This window comes from Mesoplodon bidens, assembly GCF_964165515.1.
Source record: "Mesoplodon bidens genome assembly, chromosome: 10".
Lineage (NCBI taxonomy): Eukaryota > Metazoa > Chordata > Mammalia > Artiodactyla > Ziphiidae > Mesoplodon > Mesoplodon bidens.
In genome coordinates, this window is record NC_138172.1 from 8,587,507 (window position 1) to 8,613,584 (window position 26,078).

The 26,078-nt window shown below is 53.2% G+C and overlaps 1 protein-coding gene across 1 annotated transcript; it reads left to right on the top strand.

The window, feature by feature from the left end:
• On the top strand, positions 1–24,687 carry SSUH2 (ssu-2 homolog; the record flags this gene model as incomplete). The annotated part of the gene is made up of 13 exons (XM_081247343.1): positions 1–78; positions 228–327; positions 7,519–7,617; positions 7,971–8,052; positions 9,578–9,707; positions 10,880–10,940; positions 12,020–12,144; positions 13,195–13,257; positions 14,864–14,949; positions 16,269–16,361; positions 16,754–16,859; positions 18,602–18,709; positions 23,414–24,687. 13 exons carry the CDS (start codon positions 1–3, stop codon positions 23,558–23,560), a joined length of 1,278 nt encoding a protein of 425 aa, XP_081103469.1. The 3' UTR covers positions 23,561–24,687.
• Positions 24,688–26,078: the final 1,391 nt, after the last annotated feature.

Here is a 26,078-nt window from a genome sequence, read left to right on the forward strand (position 1 = left end):
ATGGGTTCCATGAAAGTGCCCATCTCACAGGGCTGCGTGAGGACGCAGGTGGTCAGGAACGCCAGCCGAGCCCGGCAAGTAGAGGGTCTTGTGAGGACGAGCCCCAAGAACCCTGAGACTGGGTCCAGAGCAGCCGCTCTGATGGACTCGGTGCTTCCCCACAGATGTTTCCCTCTGTTGTATTCAGATCAGGTAACAATGGGCCCGCTGTTCTGGGAGGGGCCTAGGGTGGTCCCTCGGATCCCAGCAGCCTGAGCCCACTGAGAGGGCAGACGCTTCCCTGGCTGGACGTCTCGACGAGGGACAAGGATCTCAGTGACGGTGACAGTAAGTACAGGCTGTCAGGGCGAGGGGCGCCCGTCTCCATGGGCCGCTGAGCTGAAATCTCCCCGCTGCCCTCAGCGCTGTCTTGGTTCTGCATCTGTGTTGCTAGAGCATCCCTTCCTTCCTTCCTTCCTTTCACACGTAAAGCCCATTTGCAGCCTGCAGGCTGTTCTTCCATTAGGTGCCTCGGGGCAGTGGAGAAGGAAGGTAGAAAACCAAGGTGAGGACTTTCCTCCCTCACCACGTAACACTGTCCAAATCTTAGACTCTCTATCCTTCCTTTCTCTGATTGATAGTCACCCCTCCCCCGCCCAAGCCAAATGTGAGCCTGAGTATCAGGATTCTCATTTCAGTCAGAGCTGCATCAGTTCTTAGATGAGGTTAATTTTATAAAAGCAATGTCAGTGAAAGGTCTTTACACACGATCTCCCTCTAGCAAAAAGCTCGCTTGTTCATTACTGCTCAGGAAACATAGTCCAGGTGACCCCATCTTGTCATTAGTGGGACAGAAATACAATGGAATCTAAGAACTAATTAAAGAGATGAAGAAGGAAGTGGTATTTTAAGGAGAAATGTGCTGTGTTTTAAAACACAGAAAAGAAAGTTGGATAGTGAGTTTGGAGTGGACAACGTGGGGAGTATCAGGTTGGGAATTGGCAGGCTAGGGTTCAAGTCCTAGCCCTGCTGTGAGTTGGCTCTGTGATTTTGGTCAAGTCACTTAATCTCTCTGAGCTTCAGTTTCCCCATCTGTAAAAGGAGATTGGTCAGGAGTTCTTAATTTGAGGACCATGAAGGTGAAGGCAAAATACTGTATGTATGGGCTTTGTGGGGGGGGGGAGGGGAAGGCATCCACAGCTTTCACTTGAATCCCAGAGAGGCCCGTGACACTAGTACATTTTCAGAGTTACCGAACTTGGTGACTTTGAAGGTCCTTTGCAGGCCCAACACTCTTTCCTGCCTTTAATGTTGGTGTCTCCGAGCTTTAAGCCTCAGAGCTGCAGTGGGATATAAAATGAACCCATGCTAATCTGAGAGAGCTCAGTTTACATTTTGTTGGAGTCCTTTTTCATATTGAAGTGAGAGACTGTACCTAGATGTTTTAGCATGTATTTGAGGAGGACCGACTCTGATCTCTGATATATTGGAAATTGTGTATCCACAGTCTTATTCTAATAAGTTTCTACTAACAGTCGAATGCAGTCTTTCCTCTTAAAAATACTGCTCATTAGCATTCTTTCAGTTTATTCTTGGAGTTTGTTGTGGTGGACATGGGCTATGTCAGATCTGGATTCACATCCAAGCTCTGCCTCCTGATTGCTGGGTGACTTTGCCTAAGTTACTTGACCTCTCTGAGCTTTATTTCCCCCAATAAAAATAGAGATGGTGTCATCTTGCAGAACTGGTAAAAGATTAATTGGATGCAAAGTGCCAAATATATCACTCAGCCCAGAGTAGGCATGGAGTAAATGTTGACTCTAGAGAATTATCAGATTATGTCCCCGAGAGCTTTAAAATTAAACTGCTATTAATGGAAAATATTACCACCGTGGTGTTTCTGTGTTGGCATCAAGCTTTTTGGTAAGCAAGGTAAGAGGAAGGTGAACTCTTTTTAGTTCCCTTAAAATTCTAAAAACTCTGATTCTGCCGTAGGGTCACCCTATGTGCTGGTTTCCAACATAATCAAACCTCAGGCCGGCATTTAGGGTCTACTGCAAGGTGTGAGATTGCCCAGAAAGTTTTTAGAAACAAGATTGACAAAATCTGAAACTAGGTAAAGTTTTCTCCTGGTTTCAGAAAGGGAGCCTGCTATGGGACTTCTGTAATTTATTTATTTATTTTTAAAGCTTTTTCTTTCTTTTCTTTAAAAATAAATTTATTTTATTTATTGTTTATTTTTGACTGCGTTGGGTCTTCGTTGCTGTGTGCAGGCTTTATCTAGTTGCAGTGAGCAGGGGCTACTCTTCGTTGTGGTGCCCAGGCTTCTTATTGCGGTGGCTTCACTTGCAGAGCTTGGGCTCTAGGCTCACAGGCTTCCGTAGTTGTGGTGTATGGGCTTCAGTAGTTGCGGTGTGTGGGCTTCAGTAGTTGTGGCACAAAGGGTCGGTAGTTGTGGCTCACGGGCTCTAGAGCACAGGCTCAGTAGTTGTGGCGCACGGGCTTAGTTGCTCCACGGCATGTGGGATCTTCCCGGACCAGGGCTCGAATCCGTGTCCCCTGCACTGGCAGGTGGATTCTTAACCACTGCGCCACCAGGGAAGCCCGACTTCTGTAATTTAAATGTCCCTTCTTAGGTGAGAGATGGTTGTCCACTTTAGCCAGTTGAGTTACCCTTCCCAGTCATTCAAGTGTTGTCCCCTTAGTTTTTGAGTCTACAATGTGGGGAAGCTTCAGAGAGAGAATATCTTCCTCCAGTGACATAATTTGGTACCAAAGTAGGCTTGGAAGTCACTTTCAGCACCACCTCTGTCGGATTTCAGTGCTTTAACAATGATGAATCGGGGGCAGGAGACGTGGACTCCTTTGATCACCTGAAATCAAGGGAAAGAGAAAGATAAGGGGGTTATCCACGAATTGTGCCTTTCTCCACCAGAAAAATTCCTTCCTATACAAAAAAAAAATAGCTGGCGTCTGGTGAGCAGAAACACGACCTGGGGGGCACTTTGCAAAGCTCTCTCAGCAACCCCTTGACGTGTGTGCCTGGAGCACTGGGGTATTCACCCGAGTAGAAAGGCCTTGGGGCTTGGAGTCAGGCTCTGAGTTCTAAGCACTGTTTCTGTCTCTGCTATGAGCCTGTGAGCTTGCTGTCTCAAATCACATCTCTGAGCCTCATCTTGTCCTTCTACTAAATGGGGAAAATAGTGGTTGTTATGAGGTGCAAGACAAGATCATGGAGCATCCCTCACCGAGGCAGTGCATGAATTAGGGGGCGGTGGTCCAGCTGGACGGCCACCCTGGAACTCAGCCCAACACCGTGGAAATGGTGACGCAGCTGGTGGCCCCCATCGGAGCACCCCACACTGGGCGCCACACAATGTCCCGTGACGTCCGCATTCCTGTTGTGCCCGATGAGATCTGCCCAGGAAATGACGTGTCTGCCCGTGCTTCAGCCTGGAGGCCTTTATTTTCGTCCACAACATAATGGGGAGGTTAATTTAGCTCTGACGAGTTGTCAGAGGTCATTGTGGCTTCCAGTTGATGGATGGAGCTCTGAGTGCCCCACCTCTCATTCTTCCCGTCTTCCTGCCCTGTTGTTTGGTTTCCAGCAGGACAGAGCAGCCACGTGGCGTTTCCTTGTCTTCTTGTCCAGGGGAGTATTGATGCCCCAGCTCAGCCAAGGCTTCCGGGCAGGCGGGGGCCCTCCCAGGGGAGGGGGCTGTGATGGCCTCGCCTTTCTTTCCACGCTTGACATTTTCACCCTTGTGCGCTGGCTTAAAGGAGCACCAAGAAAGAGGAAGACCCGCCCTCCTCGGTCCAAGGCACTGACCGAACATTTATTACATGCCAGGCTCGGGGCTGAGAGCTGAATACACATTGTCTTGTTAGGTGGGCCCTAATACCACCCGCTCTCTTTCCCAGCTGGGGGAGTTGAGTGCTGGGAGGATGAGTGTCTGGCACAGTGTCATGTGCTACCTGGCTCAGACGGCAGCATATCAGAGCCCGGGTTCCTAAACACCATGCCCAGGGATTCTGAGTGCAGTCACCCCCATCCCCACCCTGGCTACAGTCCAACCCTGCCCCTCACCTTTAATTCTTTTAACTGCGCTCACAGACACTGCATGGATCCTACCCCAGACAGGTTCAAATTCCAACCGCCACCTTCCTGATCCCCCTCAGAGCCCCCCCGCACAGGTGGGTGTCAGGTCAGGGTGGGCAAAATACGGCTCATGGACCAAAGCTGACCCACCGCCTGTTTTGTAGTTTAATTGGAACCAGCCACACTTATTCAGTTGTCTGTTGTCTATAGCTGCTTTCAGGGCACTACGGCCGAGGTGAGTAACTAAGATAGACTGTACAGCCCATAGTCTGAACTATTTACCACCTGGCTATTTGTAGAAAATGTTTGCTGATCCCTGGGTCCCTGGTGGCTGGAGTAGCTGAGAATGCTAATAAACGTATTAGAAGCGAAACAATATTGAGAACCAAGGTTCGAAGAATAGTTCCAGGGGAAATCTCATCCTGGGGATTTCAGGACACATTGGCAGGCGTTTGCAGCTTTGGGGTGATGTCACTTTACATCGCACTCGCATGCGTCCCAGGGCTCTCACCTGCTTCTTGGCAGAATCATTTGCTTACAAAGATAAGCTTTCCTGCTAAGAAAGGTACTCTCTATATCCACAAACGTTCTTCTATTTCAGCTTCCTTTGGAAGTTTCCTGCCAGGAGACAGAACCTTAGAGACGCATATGTATTGCTTATTATCAGAGGACAAAGGGCACCCCTCATGGGGGAGGGGTGGTAGAGCAGGGTTGTTTATTTGTTTTAATGACACCGCCTCCTCCGTCACTGTTCTTGGCCACGAATGCCAGAATTTCAGGCTTCTTCACCATCCAACGTCTTGTCTCTACTTCCAGATAACCTACGCTGTTCCGGTTTTGAACAAGATCTACTTATTCTTCTGGCCTCTGCTTTTATTAAACTCTACAGAACAGGACATAATATTTTTATTTTTTGTAGTGATAAAGAGCTATAGGTTTTAGAGAGCTGCAGAAAAGAGGAGGATCTCGGAGATGAGGTGGATCAGCGGGAAGTTTGACCCAAGTGGCCTTCAGTGACTCAATGCAGAGAGAATCCCCTTCCACTGGCCGTTTATCAGCTCGCCCTTTAAAGTCAACTTCCTATGGTCAACTGGCCACTAGAAAGACACAGCGGAGGGATCCTTGTCCCCCAGCCTGGGGACTTCACGGAACAGGTTTGACAGGGTGCCCACTGGGCTGGACCTGGAGCAAGGAGCCTCTGGCCTGCTCTAACTCCAGCGCTGTGCACCCTAGGAGTACTGGAGTAACCTCTCTGAGGCTCAGACTCCTCGTGTCAAGCGGAGTTAGACGCCCTGCCTTCCACACCTCTAGGTGGGATGGTGGGGTGAGGCGTCAGGTGTGGGAGGTGCTTCCTGAGTAGTCCTGAGTTCCCAGGAGCCAGTTCTAGTATTATGCTTTCCTACTTGGAGTCTCAGTCCCTATGTATAGAGGTCACAGCCTGACAGATCAAGATGAGGTATTAAAAACAGTTATATCATCACTGCTTCTTCCATAGGGTTTGCCTTGTAAAAAGCACTTGGAAAAGAACACCAGCTTTGGAGAGAGAAGAACCTTGGTTTGAATCCAACTCTATCCCTCACTGGCTGGGTGATCTTGGGCGAGTCACAATCTCTCTGAGCCTCAGTCTCCTCATTGGTAGAATGTGGTTGTGCTGATGTGTCAGTTTGGGTCATCCAAGAAGCAGACACCAAGATGGCCTGAGACACGCCAGACGTCCCTTGGAGACCTGTGAATGGAAAGGGGGAGAAGGGGCAGGCGTAGGCAGGGACCGTCTTTGGACCACAGTGTAGGTCCGACACCTGTGAGAGGAGAGAGGGCAGCAGGGGAGCCTGAGACCCTGGGGTGTCTCCAAGAAAGCCTTGTGTGGGTCTGTGGAGAGTCTCAGAGTAAAGACTGCCTGATGGAGGAAGCTGCATGACCTACTGTCCCCCATCCCAGTGCCTTAAAACAACAACCACTTTAATATATTTCATGATTTTGTGGGTCAGAAATTTCAACAGGGCTCAGGTGGGTTCTCCATGTGTAATTGATTAGGGTCTGTGTTGGTTCAAGCTTCTGTACCAAAAATACCGTAGACTGGGTTGGCTTAAACAACAAGCATTTATTTCTTACAGTTCTGGAGGCTGGGAAGTCCAGGGTCAAGGCATCAGCAGACCCGGCATCTGGTGAAGGCCCACTTCTGGCTTGTAGACAGCTGCCTTCTCACTGGGTGCTCACATAGTAGAGAGGGCGAGAGAGCCCTAGCCTCTTTCTCTTCTTATAAGGACCTTGATCCCATCATGGGCTCCATCCTTAAGACCTCATTTAAACCTAATCACCTGCCAAGGGCTTCCCTGGTGGTGCAGTGGTTAAGAATCCGCCTGCCATTGCAGGGGACATGGGTTTGAGCCCTGATTGGGGAAGATCCCACATGCCGCAGAGCAACTAAGCCCGTGCGCCACAACTACTGAGCCTGCACTCTAGAGCCTGCGAGCCACAACCACTGAGCCCATGTGCCACAACTACTGAAGCCCATGAACCTAGAGCCCGTGCTCCACAACAAGAGAAGCCGCCGCATTGAGAAGCCCGCGCACCGCAACAAAGAGTAGCCCCCGCTCGCCGCAACTAGAGGAAGCCCAAGTGCAGCAACGAAGACCCAACACGGCCAGAAACAAACACATAAATTTTTTTAACGTGTTAAAAAAAAAAACCCAAAATCCAGCTCTACTGGAGCTGTGGGTTTCAACATATGAATTTGGGGGGATGCAGACATGCAGTCCATAAAAGTGTCCCTCAGTGTATTCAGCAGGCAGCTGCTCTGGACTGGAGGGTCCCGGATGGCTTTGCTCATATTCCTGGTGGCTTGGCAGGGTGGCTGGAAGGCCAGGCTCCACTGGGCCCCTCCCCACGTAGTCTCAGGGCATTTGCTCGTGGCCTCTCCAGCGGGATAGTCTGATTTCTTACCTGGCAGCTCAGGCATCAAGAGGGACGGCTTCAGGAGGCCAGAAGTGGGAGCTGCAGTCTCTTCTTTGCTTGCTGTGTTCACTTGGTGAAGCGGTCACAAGCCTGCCCAGGTTCAAGGGGAGGAAACGGAGACCTGTCTGTTGATGAGAGGAGCGGCAAAGAAGTGTGCCCACCCGTTATTCAATGTCTGTCTCCTGGGGCTGGGGAATATGGTACTGTTTATGCAGCACCTGTCCTGCTGACTGGCACAGAATAGGTGCCCAGCAAATAGGAGCTGCCCTTTCGAAGGTGTGTCTCATCTTTATTATTACCGCTGCTACTGTTGTACCCCCAGCCCCACTGCTGGCCGCCCTGCAAATATGTTGTGTGTCCTGAGGGGGCCAGAGTGAGACTGACTGAAACCGTGAGCCTCTTTACGATGCACCTGCCAGGTAGCTGACAGGAGTCGCCTTTGGCCCCCTCCTCCCTGAGGCTCAGCACTGCCCGTTCTTCCCTAGGTGAGATGGACCTCAGCTTCGAGGCCGAGAGTCCTCTGGTGCCCCCGGCTGAACTCCTGGAGAGGCTGCCCAGCTGTGACTGGCTTCTTCAAGGGGACAGTGAGTCTGTGTCCCTGGGGGGTTGGGTCCCGCAGCCTCTTCCCGGGGCTTATGCTGTTGTGTGGGCATCTGTGGAACAGGCCGGGCTGGGAGAGCTCCCCTGTCCCCTGGGGGCCCTGGGAAGCCCCTTGTCGCCATTGGGAGGGAACGGGAGGACGGGGCATAGGCCCTGTGTCCACGGACATTCCGTGACCACGTCCATCTCCACTTACGACCAGGATGCTGCTGGTCTTGGAACCCTGATTCTTCGTCTGTTCTTTCTCACATTCGGCCCATCTTTCCTCCTTTTGTCCCACAAATACCTGTGCCTTGGAGCGGGGCTGTTGAGCCCTGACTCCCCCGCTCTCCTCCAGGATGCCAGATATTCTTCCCACCTTCGGAGGCCCCGGGGAGGCCCCAGGAACAAAGGTGCTGGTCTTCGTTTCTGGAACACAGGTGAGCCCTGGCAGCCCCCATGGAGCCATTGCGCGGGATGATCCTCAGGTCACCTTTGTCCCCCGACAGCCCTCCTCGGGGGCCACAGATTTCAACCCAGACAGTGCATCAGGACTCCAGACCCAGTGGATCAGAGTCTCCAGGGATGGAGCCTGGGAGTGTGTACTTTTCCAAGCTCTTCAGGTTGTTTGGCTACCAAGCCAGGGTTGAAAACTCTAGTCTAGATCAGGGGTTGCAAACTACGGCCCCCGGGCCAGATCCAGCTCACTGCCTATTTTTGTCTGTCAGGTTTTATTGGCACACAACCATGTGTTTTTGTTTCCTTACTGTCTGTGGCTGCTTTTACACTGTGACAGAGGAGCTGAGTGGTGACACAGAGGCCAAGTGGCCCACAAAGCCTAAAGCATTTCCTATCTCGCCCTTTACCAAAAGTCTGCTTGCTTGGAGGACTCGGGGCAGAGCTCCGGCTGTCCGGCCAGCTTTGTGCGGACAGGAGGAGGAGCCGTGCCCGTTCTGGGTCCGGGGTGGCCGTGTCCTGCTGTCGAGGGTGTCTCCCTGGTGCTCTTGGCCCCGCTGCTGCCTGGACCACCTCCCTTCTCCTCCCTGGCCGCTCTCCCTGTGTGCCTGCAGACGCCCCTTCTTCCGTGGAGTCGTCCCGGCCACTGCTGTGCCCACGCTCTCCATCCGCTGTGCACTGGCTGTGAGCACGTGGGCCCCTCTGTGCGCTGGGCTGGGAGTGTCGGCGACACAGCATGTGTCGGTGAGGGCTTACATTTGCAGGCAGTCTGCCATGGAGAAGAATGTGAAGGTGGGGGTTGGGGAGGAGGAAGGGGCCTCTGCTCGTGGCGGTGGCGGGAGGGCTTTGCCGAGGAGGGACAGGGCAGTTGGGCCTCAGGGGAGTCTTCCAGGAGGAGGAGAGGTGTCCCGAGAGGGGGCCGAGAAAAGGTCCTTCGTAGTCTGCCCTCCCAGCCTGCACCGCTGCCGTCCAGCGGGCTCACGGCGGGTCTCTGTGGGCGCCACTGTCAGAAGGTTCTCGGCTGGGGTCTTCCCCTGAGCGTTACTCACACCTCCTCTGGCTGAAGTCAGGGTCCCAGAGGGCAGGAACCTCGTCTAGCCTAACTCCGCCTCCTTCTAGCTGGGTGACATCTTCTCTGGACCTCAGTTTTCCTTATCTGTAAAGTGGCATAATTCATCTTTCAGTTTTTTGTTTCTGTTTTTGTTTTTTCATTTGAGTTCTAAGGCCCCATCAGCCCTTCTCTGCGGCTCCACACCTCAGCTAAAGTGGTTTTGCTGTCCTCTAGAAGGACCTGCCACTTTCCCACCGGGCATCTGTTCACACAGTTCCTGATGCCGGAGATGCCCTTACCAGCTGGATGCCCAAGGGCTCTACCACTGCTGTGGACACGGCCGGGGGACCCCTGTCTCCGGGCCTTAGTTTCCATCTGCACAGTGAGGGGGCTGACAGGCCTGGGTGAGCCCGCAGGCTCTCCCCAGGCCCACCACCCCTCTGCTCGGTCCCCACCAGAGTCCCCGTGGTGACAGAGGAGGTGGCCCGGGAAGCCCTCCTCAGCTTCGTGGACTCCAAGTGCTGCTATGGCAGTGCGGCCGCCGGCGACCTCGTCATCCTGGAGCTGAAGCAGCAGGCCCTGCGCAGGGTGAGGGCTGGCCGGAGGGCGCCTGGCGAGGCCGGGGAGAAAGGAGGCTTGGGGAACAGTGCGTGTGAATAGCGGTGACATTGTAGTGAGTTATAACACAAGGAATCATGGTTGTCAATCACCAGAGAACAGCTCGAATGCCCTAGGCATCATGGACAGCGCATTACTTACATGTCTTACCGAATCCTCATAGCTACCCGGCATGGTAGGTATCATCGTCACCAGTTAGGAGGAATTGGACATTTAGAGAGGTGGAGTTACTTGCCCCCAAACATGCAGCTAGAAGTGACCGAGCTGGGATTCAAACACAGCTTTGCTGGCACCAAAGCCCTTTTTTAAAGACACAACTTACTTGCTTCCTGGAGGGGTGGGCTAGAAAGGGCCGTCTCCTCCCCTGATCCCAGCTCCCTCTGCCTCCCCCAAGTTTCATCTGTGCCAGGGGTATTTATTCATCACCCCCAGGCCTGAGGCTCCAGGGAGGTCCTGTGCTTGGTACCAAGACCACACAAGGTGATCCCACCTTTGTCACCTTCTGCCTTGACAGCGACAAGTTGAAGTTCACATTTCCTAGTGTCACTGGCATAGCCGTCCCCTGGAGGGCACACAGTCACAGAAATCAGCCTCGCAGGGAGTGGTCAGAGCAGGGATTTGAGGTACGAGGTCTTTGTGTAGCCGTGTGACCTTGGGCAAGTCACCTGACCTCTGAGCATCCCTTTCCTCACATGGAAAAGGAGGAGCCAGGTGATGTCCAGGATCCCGTGGATGAGGATCAAGAAGGAGGATCTCAACCTCAGGCAGATAAATTCCCCCGGGGCTGCTCGGAGTGGCTGATTCCAGCAGCCTCCATCTGTCAGAGGGCAAGTTTTGCTTCAAAACTTGCCTCATAGACCATTTCTGTGTATAAAGAAATTATACACATTATACTGAAGGTGCCCAGTGGTGTGTCTGTCAGGGGAGATTTCCTGGGGCTGAGTGACCCCCTGCAGATGTGTCCCAGGGCATCTGCGACGTGAGTCGCTGCTGCCAGCCTGTTCTGAGCAGCACTTGGGCGCTGACCGTGCTTGGGAACTTCTGTTCTCCCTGCTGAGCCCGGGGTGGGGAGCTTCATCCTTTCGCATAAGGCTCTGTCTTCCTAAGGGCATGAGTGTGAACACACTTTTTTTTCTTTGTAGTATCGACTAGAAACCTTCAGTGAATCCAGGATAAGTGAATGGACTTTTCAGCCCTTTACCAGTAAGTGAGCTGTCTGAAATCAGTTTAATTAGGACCGAACATGGCAGGGGTTGGTGGAGAATGTCAGGACGTGGCTTAGCCACTAACCCCGAGGAAGATGCTCTGCTGCTCGGAGCCTCAGTTTCCCATCCCCCATAAAAAGAGAGGGTGGCCTTTCCTCCTGGAGACCTTCCAGGGCTGACGTTAGCAGACGCTTCCTGTCCAGGAAGTGGCTTACAGGAGGGCCTGCAAAAGTCTAGTGTTTGCGTTTGGCCACAGGCTGGTGCTGCCACACGGGGCCAGACTGCAAAGGCAGCCAGTGTGCTCGGGCCTCTACCTGCCTCCTGGGCCAACCCCAGCGCCTCCCTGGGTCTCTAGATCCCCACCCTGTTCAGTGTGCTATGCCACCTCTGCTGGACCCCCAGAGGCTTAAGGCTCTCTTTCTGGGAAGCTCTGTGCCCTACCTGTTTTCTGGTTCATCCTTCGAGACTTAGGTCAACGGTCCCCTCTTTTATGAAGCCTTTGAGGATTTCTTCCCTGCTGTCCCCCCCACAGCAGAATGAGTCAGTCTTCAGAACGCCTTATGCAGCTCTTGTCCAAAGCACTTACCATGTCATATTCTGTTGTGTTGTGATGTACTCTCTCTCCTTGAACGAGGAGGAGGAGAAAGAAGATGGTGGGGATGGTGACGGTAGTGATGACAATCCTGGTTTATTGGTCCCTCGGCATGTGCCAGCCCTGGGCTAAGCTTTGGTATGCCTTCTGCTGTTCAGTTTTACTACCGTTCTCCATGGTAGGTGCCACCGTTATCCCGGGTTAGAGAGGAGAGGATTGCAGGGCAGAGAGGTATAGGTGGGGGAGCTGGTGTCGAGTTCCGCAGCCAGGAAGTACAAGAAGCAGGACTCAGCCGGGTCTGTTCAACTCCGATGCTTGGCTGCTTAACCACAGGCTCTAAGGGGACCCTTACCCACCAGTCCCTCGGCCCCAGGTTCTAGCTTAACGCCTGGCACCAGGTGAAGGCTCCGTACTATTTGGCGAATACATGAAGGCTGGTCCTTGCAGCCGTTTGCTGCTCTTTGAACAGCCCCTTTCTCTGTCAGACCACTCCGTGGATGGGCCACAAAGAGGGACCTCCCCCAGGCTTTGGGACATCAAGGTCCAGGTTCCCCCGATGTTTCAGGAAGATATCAGGAAGTTCCAAGTCCCTCACTCATCATTGGTCAAGGTAATGTGTGCATTGGAGTCTCCGCCCTTCTCTCGGAGCTGGTTTTCCGGGCACCGTAGTGTCTTCACACTTTATCCTTTTAAAAAGGAAACCCAAAGTCCAGGCTGGTGGTTTATTCCTTGCCCATCAAATAAGCAGAATTCTAAGAAAACCCAGCGTATGGGATGTAGTCCCATACGAAATTCCGTGCAAATTAGGGAGCGTTCACATAGCCACAGGATGGTACGAAATTGTCACCAGCTTTAAATAGCGAGCATTCACTTTCCTAAACCATCTGAGTGTTTTTGTCTCTTTTATTTTTATTTTTTTGACCTGTTGGGAAACAGCTGAATGAAACATATAAAATTAAAGCATCACTGGGATTTTTTAATGGAAGTCATTAGGGGAGTAGAATTTGACATCCACGCTGTTTTACAGAAATATAATCAGGACAGGTAGTGAGGGTAACCTAATGTGTTACAAAACCACAGCTGAGATGTTTTATGTTATGTTCTCATCTAATTACCTGCCTTGTTTTCACTTTAGAACTTGACTCAAGCGTGTCATTTTACCCTCTGAGTTTTCATAGCATCATAAGACGAAGAGGACTTTGAGAGATCAAGAAAGTGTTTCATTCTGTTCTCCAGGGTGGAAAAGCTATTTTGATTCAGCCATTGAATTCCAGTAGTTAGCTTGCTGCCTTTTGCAAAGACACCCTGTTTTTTTATGGCTTCTATTCCCAAAGACCACTTTAGCCACCTAATGGGCTGAGGATACTGGCTTTTGTGGTTTAGCCTGGGAGTGTGAGTTAGGACATGGGAGTCGGAGACCTGGTCTCCCCATCTTAGCATCCAGGACCGACTGGGCTGAGGCTCCAAGGAAGTGGTAACGTGATCTCCTTGGCTTGGTGTTCAAGGCCCTTTGGAAGCCTAGTCACAAATGGTCATCTTCCCACCATGGCCTGAACTGTTATACCTCCACGTGGGATGCTGACATCATGGGGGTGGGGTTGGTGAAATCAGGAGCTGCTGGTACTTGGAAAACCAGATCAAGGAGAGCATTCACTTGCAGGAATGCCACAAATGCCACGGGCATGGGCGCTACAAGTGCAGCAGCTGCCATGGGGCCGGCACGGTGAGTCACATGTGGCCGTTGGTGAGTACGTGATGTGGAGCAGGACCATATGGGGATGGAGGGCTGGGCTGGCAGCCTGGGACTCCCTGCGCCAACAGTGGGGCCTCCAACAAGTCATCCTCCCTCTCCGGGCCTCCATCTTCCTACCTGTAAAATGGGAATGTTGGAGTGGGTGGTCTCTGTTGACCTTATTTCACTTTGATGGTTTATGATTTTCATTCTTCTCTCCTTTTCTCCTCCACCTACAAACATTTATTGAGTACCTGCTGGGTGCAGGAGGACTGAGACCTGGGGTCCTTCTCACAGGGACCCTCTGTCCGAGGGGCAGACTGGCAGATGACCAGCACTTGTAGTGCAGGGGCCACTGCCGGCCAAGAAGTGAAGTTCAGGGCCTTTGAGGGACACAGTAGACTCAGGCCTTGGAGTAGCTTCCTGGGGCCACCGTAATAAATGACCACAAACTGGGTGGCTTAAAGCAAAAATTTATTCCCTTAAGAGTTCTGGAGGCTGGATGTCCAATACCAAGGTGTCGGCAGGGTTAAGAGCCACCTCATGCCTTCCTCCCGGCTTCTGGCAGCGGCTGGCAGTCCTTGGCTTATAGCTGCCTCACCCCCATCTCTGCCTCCGTGCTGCTTCCTGGCTTCTGTGTGTGTGTCTCTGTCTCCTCACGGGCTTCCCATAGGGACATGAGTCATTGGATGTAGGGCCCACCCTTCCGCAGTATGACCTCACCTTTACTACTTACATCTGCAGAGGTGAGTTCCAAATAAGGTCACATTCTGCGGTTCTGGTAGATGTAAATCCGGGCGGGGATGACCACGTATATACGATTCAGCCCCGCGCGGGCCCCTCAGCACCAGCCAGGCCCTCGTGGCCTCAGCGTTCTTTGCAGAATCCTCTAGGCTACTAGCCTTCCCAGCAGTAAGTCCACGCCCCTCGTGTGTTCTCAGCTCTCCCCACCTCCCCGTTTGTGCCTAATCCCTGGGACACACACGGACCACTTGCTGCTCTAAACCGGCCTCCTCTGTTCTCTGTCTGCCCACGCGCCCTTCCACCCACCTTCCGCCTGCTGCGTGCTCTACCCACTCCGCACCCACCGTGGGGCTCTGCGGCGGCTGCGCCTGCTCTGTGCCCTCCGGTGGGCTTTGCTGCTCCCTCCCCCGCCCCTCCTCCTCCTACCCCTTGTCCCTCAGGCTTTCCCTGGAATGTCTCCGGAGCACACCCCAAGCCCGCTGTGAGGGCATAACCTGGTCCATCTCTGGGGGCTTCTCCAGCACCAGAGAGGGCCAGCCTGCCCCTCTCTCCCCGCCCCGGCCATGGCTGTTTGGTCAGGGGACGGTCCCAAGGGTCATGGGGATCCGAGAAGAGCAGGAGAGGCTGAGGTCTCAGGAGAAACAGGGACGTGAGGATGCAGAGTCTCTGAAGCTACAACTGGAGGGGTCCAAAGATACACTGCATTTCACAGACAAGGGGCGAGGCCCAGGGAGAGCAGGTAGGGAAGTGACAACTTGGGGAAGGTCCCAGGCTGGCTTGGAGCCAGGTCTCAGGATGCCCTTTGCCTGCTCCCCGGGAGGCGGGTGAGGGCTGAGGCCACGTGTGTCCGCAGGTGCGGTGCCCCTCGTGCAGCGGGGCCAAGCGCAAAGCCAGGCCCGCCCGGCGGTGTCAGATGTGCTCGGGGTCCGGCAGGCAGAGGTAAGATGGGGCTCCCCGGCCCTGAGCTGAGTGCTCTCACTGGCGTCCTTGCTTTTTACTGCCTGCCCTCAGCAAGGCAAGCGGGCGCACTGTCTTGTCCCCCCTGTGTCCCCAGAGCTCTGTGCATTGTAGGTGCCCTGTCACCTCGGTGTTTCTTGAGACCAAGTGGAGCCCATCAAGCAATCTGTGGGTCGGGGGCGGGGGGAGGTATGAGGGTCTGCAGGGAGGAAGGGAGGCCGTGGGTTAAGAGAGGAGACCTCTTCCTGCTCACGTGGAGGGGAAGTGAATACAGAAGAGCACCCAAGGTGAGATTCTGATCTCTGAGGATCCGGGCCTGGGCAAACCCTTATTTATAACCCATTGCAGGGACTAAATGGAGCAAGAGTGAAGGAAGGTTGGTTGATTGACTAAACAAAGTGCCTGTTCACAGGGCTTTGCCAACAGTGGGTTGCTGCCTTTTGGACTTGATGTCCTTTCATGTATTTATAAATCTTTAAAGGGAAACAAGAAACCATGAGGAGTGAAACTCTTCAAAGTTGTGTTGGGTTAATGATACCTGTGGCTCATCCAGGGCCAGGCCATCCTTCTGACAAGGCCAGATGGTGAAGCTTTGGTGGACTTGCCACCTGTGGTTGGTAAAGGAGCTCTTTGATTTGGAAAGAAACTTAGATTTCTTTCACTTACAAGTAAAAGAACTCCAATTCAAACTGGCTTTAGCAAAAGAGTAAATTTATAGGCCCATGTAATGGAAAAGTCGAGGAATAGATTTCTGGGATGACTTCAGGTACAGCTGGATCCAGGTGCTTAAACAGTGTCACCAGGAGTCTGTCTCTGTCCCTCACTCTGCTTTCCTTCATGTTGGCTTCATCCTCAGGCAGGCTGTCTCCTGTGGTGGCAGAGGAGGCCACCAGCAGCTCCAAGCTTGGTGACCTCAGTGGAAAAGGATGGCCCTTTCCTGATAGTTCCAGAAAGAGTTCTGGGGTGGATCTCAATGCACTCACTTGGGTCATATGTCAATCTCTGTATCAGCCACTATGGCCAGAGAGATGGAATGCTCCGATTGGCCAGGCTGAGGTCCCAAGCTGGTCATAGAAGGGATGGGGGCAAGCCCACAAACCATGTGGGCTGGTGGGGAGAAGGGTGGTCTCCAAAGGGAGATTGGGGCACTGCTACGAGGAGCAGGAGGTCTAGACGGTGGGCACGTGGAAGCAATCCGTGCCCACCACAGTCACCTCTATGAGGAAGGATGTGAGGCAGGGGCCTCTGGAGCCACTGGGACACCATGACCATCTGAGTGGTACTGATGGGGCCCCTCTCAGGTGCAGCACATGCTCAGGGAGGGGGAACAAGACCTGTGCCACCTGCAAGGGCGAGAAGAAACTGCTGCACTTCCTCCAGCTGGTCATTGTATGGTACGTGGCACCTCTCAATGCCATGGCCTGGCAGGGTGGCCGGGGGGACGTGGCCTGGATTGGTTTCTGCAGAGAAGCTGCACTTGGTTGGGGCTTTCACAGTGCAGGGACCTGCTGGGAGAGAAGGAGTCCCAGGGTCCTAAGGCCCCACGTCAGGGAAGCTCCCACGCATTAAGGGTTTCTCCTATCGGGTACCTTGCTAGAATAGAACTGTCTGTACTTTACTAGTTTTCCATCTTACGCGTGAGAATGCTGAGGCCCAGAGAGGCTAAAGCACTTTCCCAAGGTCCCACCGGTAGCACGGCAAGCCCTCCAGCCCCGATCTGCCTGATTCCAAACCCAGGTTCTTAACCCGACCCCCGGGCTCCGTCCCTCATCCTCTCCACTCCCAGGAAGAATAGCCTGTTTGAGTTTGTGTCTGAGCACCAGCTGGACTGCCCTGGGGAGCTGCTTGCTAAAGCCCGAGGAGAGACCCTCTTTAAGGATGAAAACACGACGGTAAGGAGGGCTTTGCTGCTGCCCTAAAGGGAGCTGGGTCCCTCCTCCCCCTGTGAGGCCAGGTCTTCTGGTTCTGCAGGAGATTCATTCATTCAGAAAGGCTGGGCGGGGACAGAGGCTGCTGGGACCCCATGGGGCAGTTTCTGTCTTGAATTTTACATATTCAACCCTCCTTTCTTCCCCTGTTCCTTTTCTCCCACTCTTTTCCTCCCTCCTTCCCTTGGACCAATCTTGAGACCCTCCTCCTATACCAGGCACCATTCTAGGCCATGGAGATACCATAAAACAGAATCTCTGCCCTCCGATCTCACAGTCGGTGAGGGAGAGGGTAATAATAGCATTTTCACCACACTGTCAGCCATTGAGAAATACACAAGCAAGGTAGAGAGACAGGAAGGGGCAGGGTGTCGGGGGTGGAGAGCGTGGTGCAGTGGGGCAGTGGGTGGTGTGGCAGTATGGGAGTCAGGGTGTCCAGCAGTGGAAGCAGCACGACAGAGGCCTCGGGGAGCAGCACAGGGCAGGGGGCTGGAGGGCAGCGAGCTGGGCGGAGCAAGGAGCTAAGACGTGCCAGGTGCCAGCAGCCAGATCAGGGAGGGTCTTGTACACTAGCAGTTGGCAAATTCCAGCCCTTGGCCTGCTTTTATAAATAAAGTTCTATTGGAGCACAGCCCACTTGTTTATGTATTGTCTGTGGCTGCTATCGTGCTTCGAGGGCAGAGTTGAGTAGTCGAGACAGAGACCCCATGGCCTTCACACCTGAGTATTTACTCTGGCCCTTTACAGAAAAGATCTGTGGCTCCCTGCTGTCGGCCTGGGAAGGGAATTTGGCCTTTATGGGTCATCCTCAGACAGGTTTTTTTGGTTTCGTTTTCTTCCCTTTCTTCTTCCCACCCTTCCTTCCTCCCTCCCTCCCTTCCTTCCTTCCTTCTTTTTATTTTTTTAACAGTATGTAGCTGTTTCAGACTGGCTTATTAGTTTCAGGTGTATATCATGATTTGCTATTTGTATATTACTGTGAAATCATCACCACAATAAATCCAGTTCACTTCCATCACCACACAGTTAAAATGATTTTTCTTGTGATGAGACCTTTTTTATGAGCTACTCTCAGCAACTTTCAAATATCCAATCCAGTATTATCAACTGTAGTTAGCATTCTGTACTTTACAGCCCCAAGACTTATCTCATAATTGGAAGTTTGTACCAATTGACCCCCTTTCACCCCCTTTGCCCACCCCTCCAATCCCCATCTCTGGAAACGATCTAGGAGTTTGTGTTTGTTTTAATTCCACATGTAAGTGAGATCATTGGGTGTGTATCTTTCTCTGACTTATCTCAGTTAACATAATGCCCTCTTCCATCCATGTTGCTGAAAATGGCAGGAATTCCTTCTTTATGGCTTCATAATAGTCCTCAGCTTCTTTTCTTTGCCCCAATCACTGGGCTTTCTAAAGGCTCACTTCAGGCATCACCCCTCTAGGAAGCCCTGCGCCCAATCCTAGCCTGAGTTAGGCAGCGAAGGCGCGCCGGGTGGGCGTGTAGTCTGTCTACGGCCCTCGTTTATTGGCTGGAGTTCCCGACGCTATAAGGTGGATGATCAATGGTCCGCGTGGGTTTAACAAGCCCCACCCATCCCGCTCGCCCGTGGCACGGGCCGTCCCTCTCTGGGCTCGTGCTCCCATCAGCCCTCCAAGGCTCCAGGTGCTTAGGCTCCGGGTTAGGTGGTCTGCGTCTCCCCCCAGGTGTATCCCATCGTGGACTTCCCCCTGCGGGAGATCTCTCTGGCCTCCCAGCGGGGTATCGCCGAGCACAGCGCTGCGCTGGCCTCCCGAGCCCGCGTCCTGCAGCAGGTGAGCTGAGGGGGGGCGGTGGGGACCGGGGCTGGTGGAAGGTGAGGTGCCGGGTCTGCTGGGGCTCCAGGACACTGTCCCCGTGGACGTAAAGAAGGGAACGGGCCCCTCCCTTTGTGCGGAGGTTCCTTCTTGAGAGTGGCAGGGCAGAAGGAAGGGGGGAGGGGTGGAGCCCCAGTCGGAGGAGCACAGAGGTACTAGGGACTGACTTGGGGCCAGGGTGACCGGAGGTCACAGAGCAGGGCTGGTCAGACGTAAGGCCACGGGGAGAAGTTTGGATTGATTTATTCTGCGAGCGACAGGGAGCTTACAGGGTTTCACGCAGGAATGTGGCTCAGTGTGGTTTCGATTCTCAGCCCCCCTGGTATTCAGGGAAGGGGAGGGAAAGCTCGAGATCTAGGGTCCAAGGCAGGTTTGGAACCCAGCGTCCGGCCCCCCGGGGCACTTCCCAAATCCCAGGCCCCCAAGGGCAGGGCTGAAGGCCCTCGCTGCTTTGCGGCTGTTATCCTGCTGGCCAGTAGGTGGCGGTGGTGCCCGTCGCGTCCCCAGGAGCCGCGGGGGGCGGGGCGTGTGGATGGAAGATGGGGGGGTTGGTAAGGGAAAGCCCAGCCCCTGAGCTCCGTGAGGGCTCTGTCGGGGGTCCGAGTCTTACAAACTGGGCGCAGATCCTGGCTCTTCCACGTCCCAGAGTGGTCCCGGGCCAGCTACAAACGCCTTCCTGAAGTTCAGTTTCTCACCCGTAAAAAAGAGATACTACTGTCGCCTGAGAGGGCTTGGTAGGGATATCATTTGCTTTAAGTGCGTGGAACCCGGTGCTCAAAATGTCCCTGTGCCTTCCGTTCCCTTTCCACGTTTCCACGTTTACCCTGTTTGCAGGAGAGAAAAGGATGCATTTAATTTAAAATTAATAATGACCGTCTTGGAGCTGGAATGCACCTCAGAGAGGATGAAACGGGGGCGCTGCAAACTCAAAGGCCTGGGGGGGGGGCGGTGTTGTGGGTAGGAGGCTCCCTTATCCAAAGGGCCCCGCCTCCCCTCAGCTCTGTGCAGCGCAGGGGCAGAGATTTCAGACCTTCTGAAATCCACAGTTGTACATGAAATCTTCCAGTTTTTCAATATTGAAAGGAAAATTTAAAAAAAGCTAAGATGGGCTGCTGGGCCAGCTTTGGCCTGTGGGCATCCTCGGCTACCCCTGGTCTAGTCCAAACCCATGAGTTTGCCGATAAATCAGAGGAAGCCCAGACAGTGGAAGTAATTTAGGCAAGATCACACAGCTTCTCAGTGGAAGAGCCCAGGAGTAGAACTCAGATTTCCCAACTCCAAGGGAAATGTTATTATCTGCCGCACTCAAGGCACACAAGCGACTCTGAAAGCCAGTGTAGGTTTGCAGGGCTATCAGCCGGACGAGGCAGCGCCCTTTTGGCCTGGCAGACACTGCAGGGGCGAGTCACTTCCCAGGTTATGTCCTGCTTCCCAGCTCTGGCACATAGTCATGGCTCCTGGCCCTTCTCTTCCATTCATGAGCCTCGATGTCCTCATCTGTAAAATGGGCACGGTTGGACCTTGCCTTAGGTTGGGCTCCGCAGAAGCAGCTCTGAGACGAGGATCCGTGTGCAAGTCATTTTTGTGTGTTTTGTTTTTTATCAATTTATTTTATTTTGGGCTGCATTGGGTCTTTGTGGTGCGCGGGCTTCTCATTGCGGTGGCTTCTCGTTGTGGAGCATGGGCTCTAGGTATGCGGGCTTCAGTAGTTGTGGCATATGGGCTCAGTAGTTGTGGCTCATGAGCTCTAGAGCACAGACTCAGAGCTTAGTTGCTCCACGGTATGTGGGATCTTCCTGGACCAGCACTCGACTCGAACCTGTGTCCCCTGCATTGACAGGTGGCTTCCTAACCACTGTGCCACCAGGGAAGCCCAAGACATTTGTTAAGGAAGGGCTCCCAGGGGAAATGGGTAAAGGGGTGGGGGAGCCGGAACAGGAAGAGGGTCAGACAAGGGGGCGGTGAGGGTAGTGGCGCTCTGAGTGTCAGCCATACCTCAGCGGCTGTTCGCCTGGAGCTGACATTTGTTCTTCAGCCTCATCCATGGAGGACCCCAGCCCGGTCTCTAAGGGGCCTTGCTCCTGCAGCCCTGGTACAGTCTGGTGGGTATTACAGTGAAGACCACCCAGTAGTGAGCTGCGTACTGTAGGACTGGCCGGAGGACGAGGCATGATTGCAGCAGCTTGTGGACACAGGTGCTTCTCCTGGGACGCTTTTGCTGCTGAGGCTGACAATTTTGAGTCCTTTTTGGACCCTTCACTTGGCAGAGGGGCAGTGACTGCCCAAGATCACACAGCATGTTGGCGGCAGGCCTCCGTCTAGACCCTGGGCCTCCTGGGCTTTCCCTGACAGCACAGCCCCGTCTCAGGCGACACAAGCCATCTGTGAACCAGACCTGGAGCAGGGAGGGGTGCACCAGGGGCAGATGTGCATGTTTCTTTAAAAGGGAGCGTAGGGGCTTCCCTGGTGGTGCAGTGGTTGAGAGTCCGCCTGCCGATGCAGGGGACGCAGGTTCGTACCCCGGTCCAGGAGGATCCCACGTGCCGCGGAGCAGCTGGGCCCGTGGACCATGGCCACTGAGCCTGCGCATCCGGAGCCTGTGCTCCGTGACAGGAGAGGCCGCGACAGTGAGAGGCCCGCGTACTGCAAAAAAAAAAAAAAAAAAAAGGGAGCATAAAGGGAGAAGAGGCCACTTCTGTGACTTTGTCCTAAATTGTCCTTTGGCCCAGGATCTACAGACAAAGATTCATGCTGATATTTTGTTCAGGGTTGGGAAGTTAGCGAGTAGAATCCAGTGAGGGGACAGCTGTCACAGGCGGGGCCCTGGCCCCTCCTCTCAGACCTGGAATCTGCTCATCCCAGGGGCACAGCCAAGGTGTACCAGCAGATATACGTCCGATTACGAGATGACCACTGGATGGCAGTTGATGTCCTGGCCAACCTGTGGTCTCCAACCTGGAGACCTTTAGAATCCAAAATGGAGGCACGTGGGGTGGGGCTGCTGTGGTTTTGCTCTCTGTTGGATAGTAGAAGAGTTTGGAAACCAGAGTGGTCTGACCCGTGGCCCAGGCTTTCTGAGCAGAGGTTGGCTCCCCTCCCCTCTTGCCCCGTGGTTCCCATTTTGGGTCTCCTGTACCAACATGGCAGGAGGGATCATCTGCCTTTTCTTTCCATAGTTATCCCCCTTGGAGGCCGCTTTCTGGCACACGGAGAAAACTCAGTCTCACCATCTCATTTGGTTTTCTCAACAACTCCATGACATAGACGTTTTTGTACCCATTTCACAGATGAGGGAACGGAGGCCCAGAGAGAGGAAGTGGGAGGTCACGCAGATGGCTTCATGGGAAGTGCACGCCCTGACCCTGAGTCCCCCCACTCCTGCTACAGTGTCAGTCACTCTGCCACCCCTCCAACCCGCACCTCCCAGCGTAGGGAGCCCACTGCTCAACATCCTCTCCCGGCCTGTTCCCCACTTTCCCCGGGGGCCTGTGGACCGTCACCTCCCACGAGAGGACTTGGGCTCTTTTCCCAAGGAGGGGATCTTCCTGCAAGTAGGAGGGTCTGACCCTGGGCCAACCACACCACCTCCCTCTGGGGTTGGGGACCCCACATCCGAGTCTGGGACAGGGGAGCAGCTTGTGCACAGGAACTTAGGGTTTGGGCACAGAGCTTGGCTCACAGTACATCCCGAGAAAGCTTTGCTGGGGCTGAGGAGTCACTTTGCTCTGTGGGTTACACCCGTAGTTTTCCGTAACAAATCAGCGCCAAAGCCAATGACCTGGGTGTCTCAGCAGGAGTCAGTGTTAGCTCTAAGGCGGCAGGGCATTCTCTTCACTGCCCCGTAATTTTGGAAGCTTGTTGAGTAAGTGCTCAGAGAAAGGGCCAGAGAACGAGGGATTTAGGACCCCTCTGCAGGGGGGAGTGAGTGCCCTGGACTCTCAAGTAGACAGGGATGCCAGGGAGGAGATTTGAGCCTGAAATAGGTGCAGCCAGGAGGTGGGGCTTGACCTGGATGATCTTGCAAGCTTGAAATTCCTTGGGCCTCAGTTTCCCCATGTGTAAAAGGAGGGGAAAACTTGAGAAAGACTTTTCTCAAAGGAGGGTCGATGCGAAACCCTGGTGCAGGGAGGGAAGGGTCTGAGAAAATAGCCTGAAGCAGCCCACCAAACTTTGGAATTTCTTTGGTGTCAACATTTTATCTTAAAATTTAATTCAAATTGCATAATACATTCCCTAATATCTCCATGGTTATTTCAATATAAAAATGTTTAAAATGACTTTATCCTCCACTGTTCTCCACTCCAGTCTGTCCAGCCCCCCCACCCCCCATCTAAAAATTACCGCTTCTGGGAGATGTCCTGTTCAGCTGGTGGATTTCCATACATCCTGAAACTCCCCTGGGGATTGCCTGTGCGCCCCCCCCCCACTTCATGAAACTTAGAATGAGGTGGTGGTTAAAGATGAGAAGTCGGTTTGGGCCAGGACTTAGGGTATGTGAAGGAGCCTAGTAAGAGATACATCTAGGAGGCAGGTTGGAGCCAAAACGCCAACTGCAGAGCATGAACTTCATTCCACAGGTAATAGGGAGCTACTGAAGGTTCTTGAGCAGGTGAGTGACTTGAACAGAACCCTGAGGTTTTTCTTGGCCAATTGTTTCCTCAGCGCCAGACCATTGAGCTGGTCCCCCTCACGGAAGTTCGTTACTGGTACCAAGGAAAGACTTACGTCTACTACATCTACGGCACCGACCACCAAGTGTACGTGGTGGATTACCCCGAGAGGTACTGCTGTGGCTGCACCATCATCTGACATCGCACATCTGCCCCCAGAGCCCGCCACTCACGTTTGCCCAGGAGATTGGCCGAGGTCTCTGAGTTGACTCACTGTTGGCTCCTCTGGACAATTGCATGCAAACCCTGGTGTGTCCTTCCAGAGAATTCAGCTTCTCTGTCAAGCTACAAGTCCTTCTGGAGCCTGTTTGGCGGAATCTATCATGTGTCTAACCTACAAGAATTCATCTACACACGTTGCTTTAGGAGAAATAACTTAAGCAGTGGGGGCTTTGCCTCTGGCCTGTGAACTAAAGCCCTGATTGAGCATGGGGTTGCTTTTACTTTTCCCTGGGTCAGTCTCAGTTTTGGTGTGTCTCTGCTAGTCTGGGCCTTTTGTGGAGCTGAGTGATTCTGAAATGTTGAAAGATAGACTGAAATTAGCTGCCTCTTATGCACACCAAATAGTGCACTTAGGCAAAAACGTACACCATTTTACTCCTCATTCTGTGGGTCAGGAATTCAGACATAGCCATGGTGGGATGGCTTAACTCTGTTCCATGAAGTCTGGTGCCTCACCTGGAAATATCAAAGGCTGGGGTGGCTCAAGGGCAGGTGCGCTGAAATCATCTGAAGGCTGGTTCACCCAGATACCTGGTGGTCGATGGCGGCTTTCGGCTGGAACACCTATGTGTGCCTCCCTATGTGGCGTGGGCTTCCTCACAGCATGGCAGCTCTCAGGGTAAGCACCCCACACGTGTGCCCCGATTAAAGAGACAGAGATCTGTTCCCAGACTGGAGAACAAACCCGCTGTGTTGGATAGACCAAGGGTCTGTATGCTAATCTCTAACATGGTTCCTGTGCATGGGTAAATTTTAGAGAGTGATTTTGGATATATGCAGGTTCTTACATCACGTGCTGACCTTAGAACTGCGCACCGAGTAGAAGGTGACCTGGAAGTCCTGTGTACCCAGTCCCAGGCAGGAACTCCCACCTGGTGCAGTGAGGCTGGGTGGGTGGAGGGGACACCCTGCACACTGAGTGCCCGGTTGGCTTTGGAGGGGTGGTTCGGGGGCTGCGTGGGCCACTGTGTACCTGGTTGTGAGTAACCAGATGTCCCTGTCATCTTACAATGCCTGCCCCCCACCTGGAAGGGGAGTGCTACACCCCAGGAGGGCCAGTCTGTACCCTCTTGATCCCCAAGCTCCTGCTGGCTTGCAGCCCTCGTCCCCCATAGGGTAGAAGCACATGGACATAAGAGACCTGGTTGGGGGAGGCTCAGGTGGGGGGGGCTGGTCTGAGGCCATTCCCCTGGGGCATCGTACAAATGGAGGGAACAGTTTTGGCTGTTGCCATCATTGGTGGATGGAGCCCAGGAAAGTGGGGCATCCAGCAGTGCTCGGGGGCGTCAGCGCAGTGGAGTGGCATTCCACGTGTTAACATGGCTGGCAGATACCCCGCTGACACTCACGGAGAAATTACTTCTACAAGGTCTCATCAGTTATTACTTAATGCAGTGTGATTTTTATTTGGTGTTTGCCTCTGTTCTTTGATTTTCTGGTGTGTCTTGTTTGAAACGGCTTCTGATCCTCTCCCTTCTCTCAAGTACACACTTGGAACTCTGACGCCTTCGTTGGGGTTCCTCGGGCCGCTGTGCTTGAGCCTCACAGATTGAAATACATGTATTAAAACACTGCTTTCTTTTTATTTCTCCTTATATTTCCGTTTGGGCATTAAATTGCTTTTTAAAAATGGTATGTAAGTGGGTTATGTCTAAATGTCATTTTAGGATAAAAAGGGAGCCTTGCGTATGTTCGGGTTGAGGCCACGTGGCCCGTACACGCTGTTGGCATGTGAACTGGACCCAACAAGAAAATCTAGCTGGAATAAAGTGGGTCATGGGGACACTGTTCTAATTGAGCCTTAGTGAGCCACCAGCCGTAGGGCCCCTTAGTTCTGGTGGTTCTGGCAAAATCCCCGATGGTTACTAGGTCCTCTGGCTGTTTGATAACTGTTGCGTGTTTTCCCCTGCAGTGTTATCTGTTTTTATGACCTTTGCTGCAGCCAGGATCTGACTTAATTTGCCCTTTCTGCCTGTTATTCTAGGGCTGAGTTGGCTGTTGCTGGTAGGCCCAGACCTAGCTGAAGTCCCTGGAGGGTAGAGAACAGAATGCAAGGGCAGCTGTAACCCCCAAACTGGCCACTGCCCAAGGTGGCTCTGGTCCCGATTCAGTTTTGCTGTAGAAGGATATGAGACTCAAGTGGCTGGCCTTTTCTTTATGGCCCTGGCAAAGGAGAACACCAGCCCTGTTCTTTACCAGTCACTGACAGACGCTGGGCCTCTGCCTGGCGGCCAGAGCCACTCAGGTCTTGGTGAGGGTTTCCCACGGATCTGATGTCTCTGCCCTGAGACTACAGGATGGGAGGAGAGTCTGTCTGTAAGCAGAGAATAAGGAAAGAATCCATGTGAGTCAGGTGGCTTTACAACACGAGGAGGGCTAAGAGGCAAGATGGCGGTAGTGGTTACAAGCATGTGTATGAATGTGCCTGTGTGTAT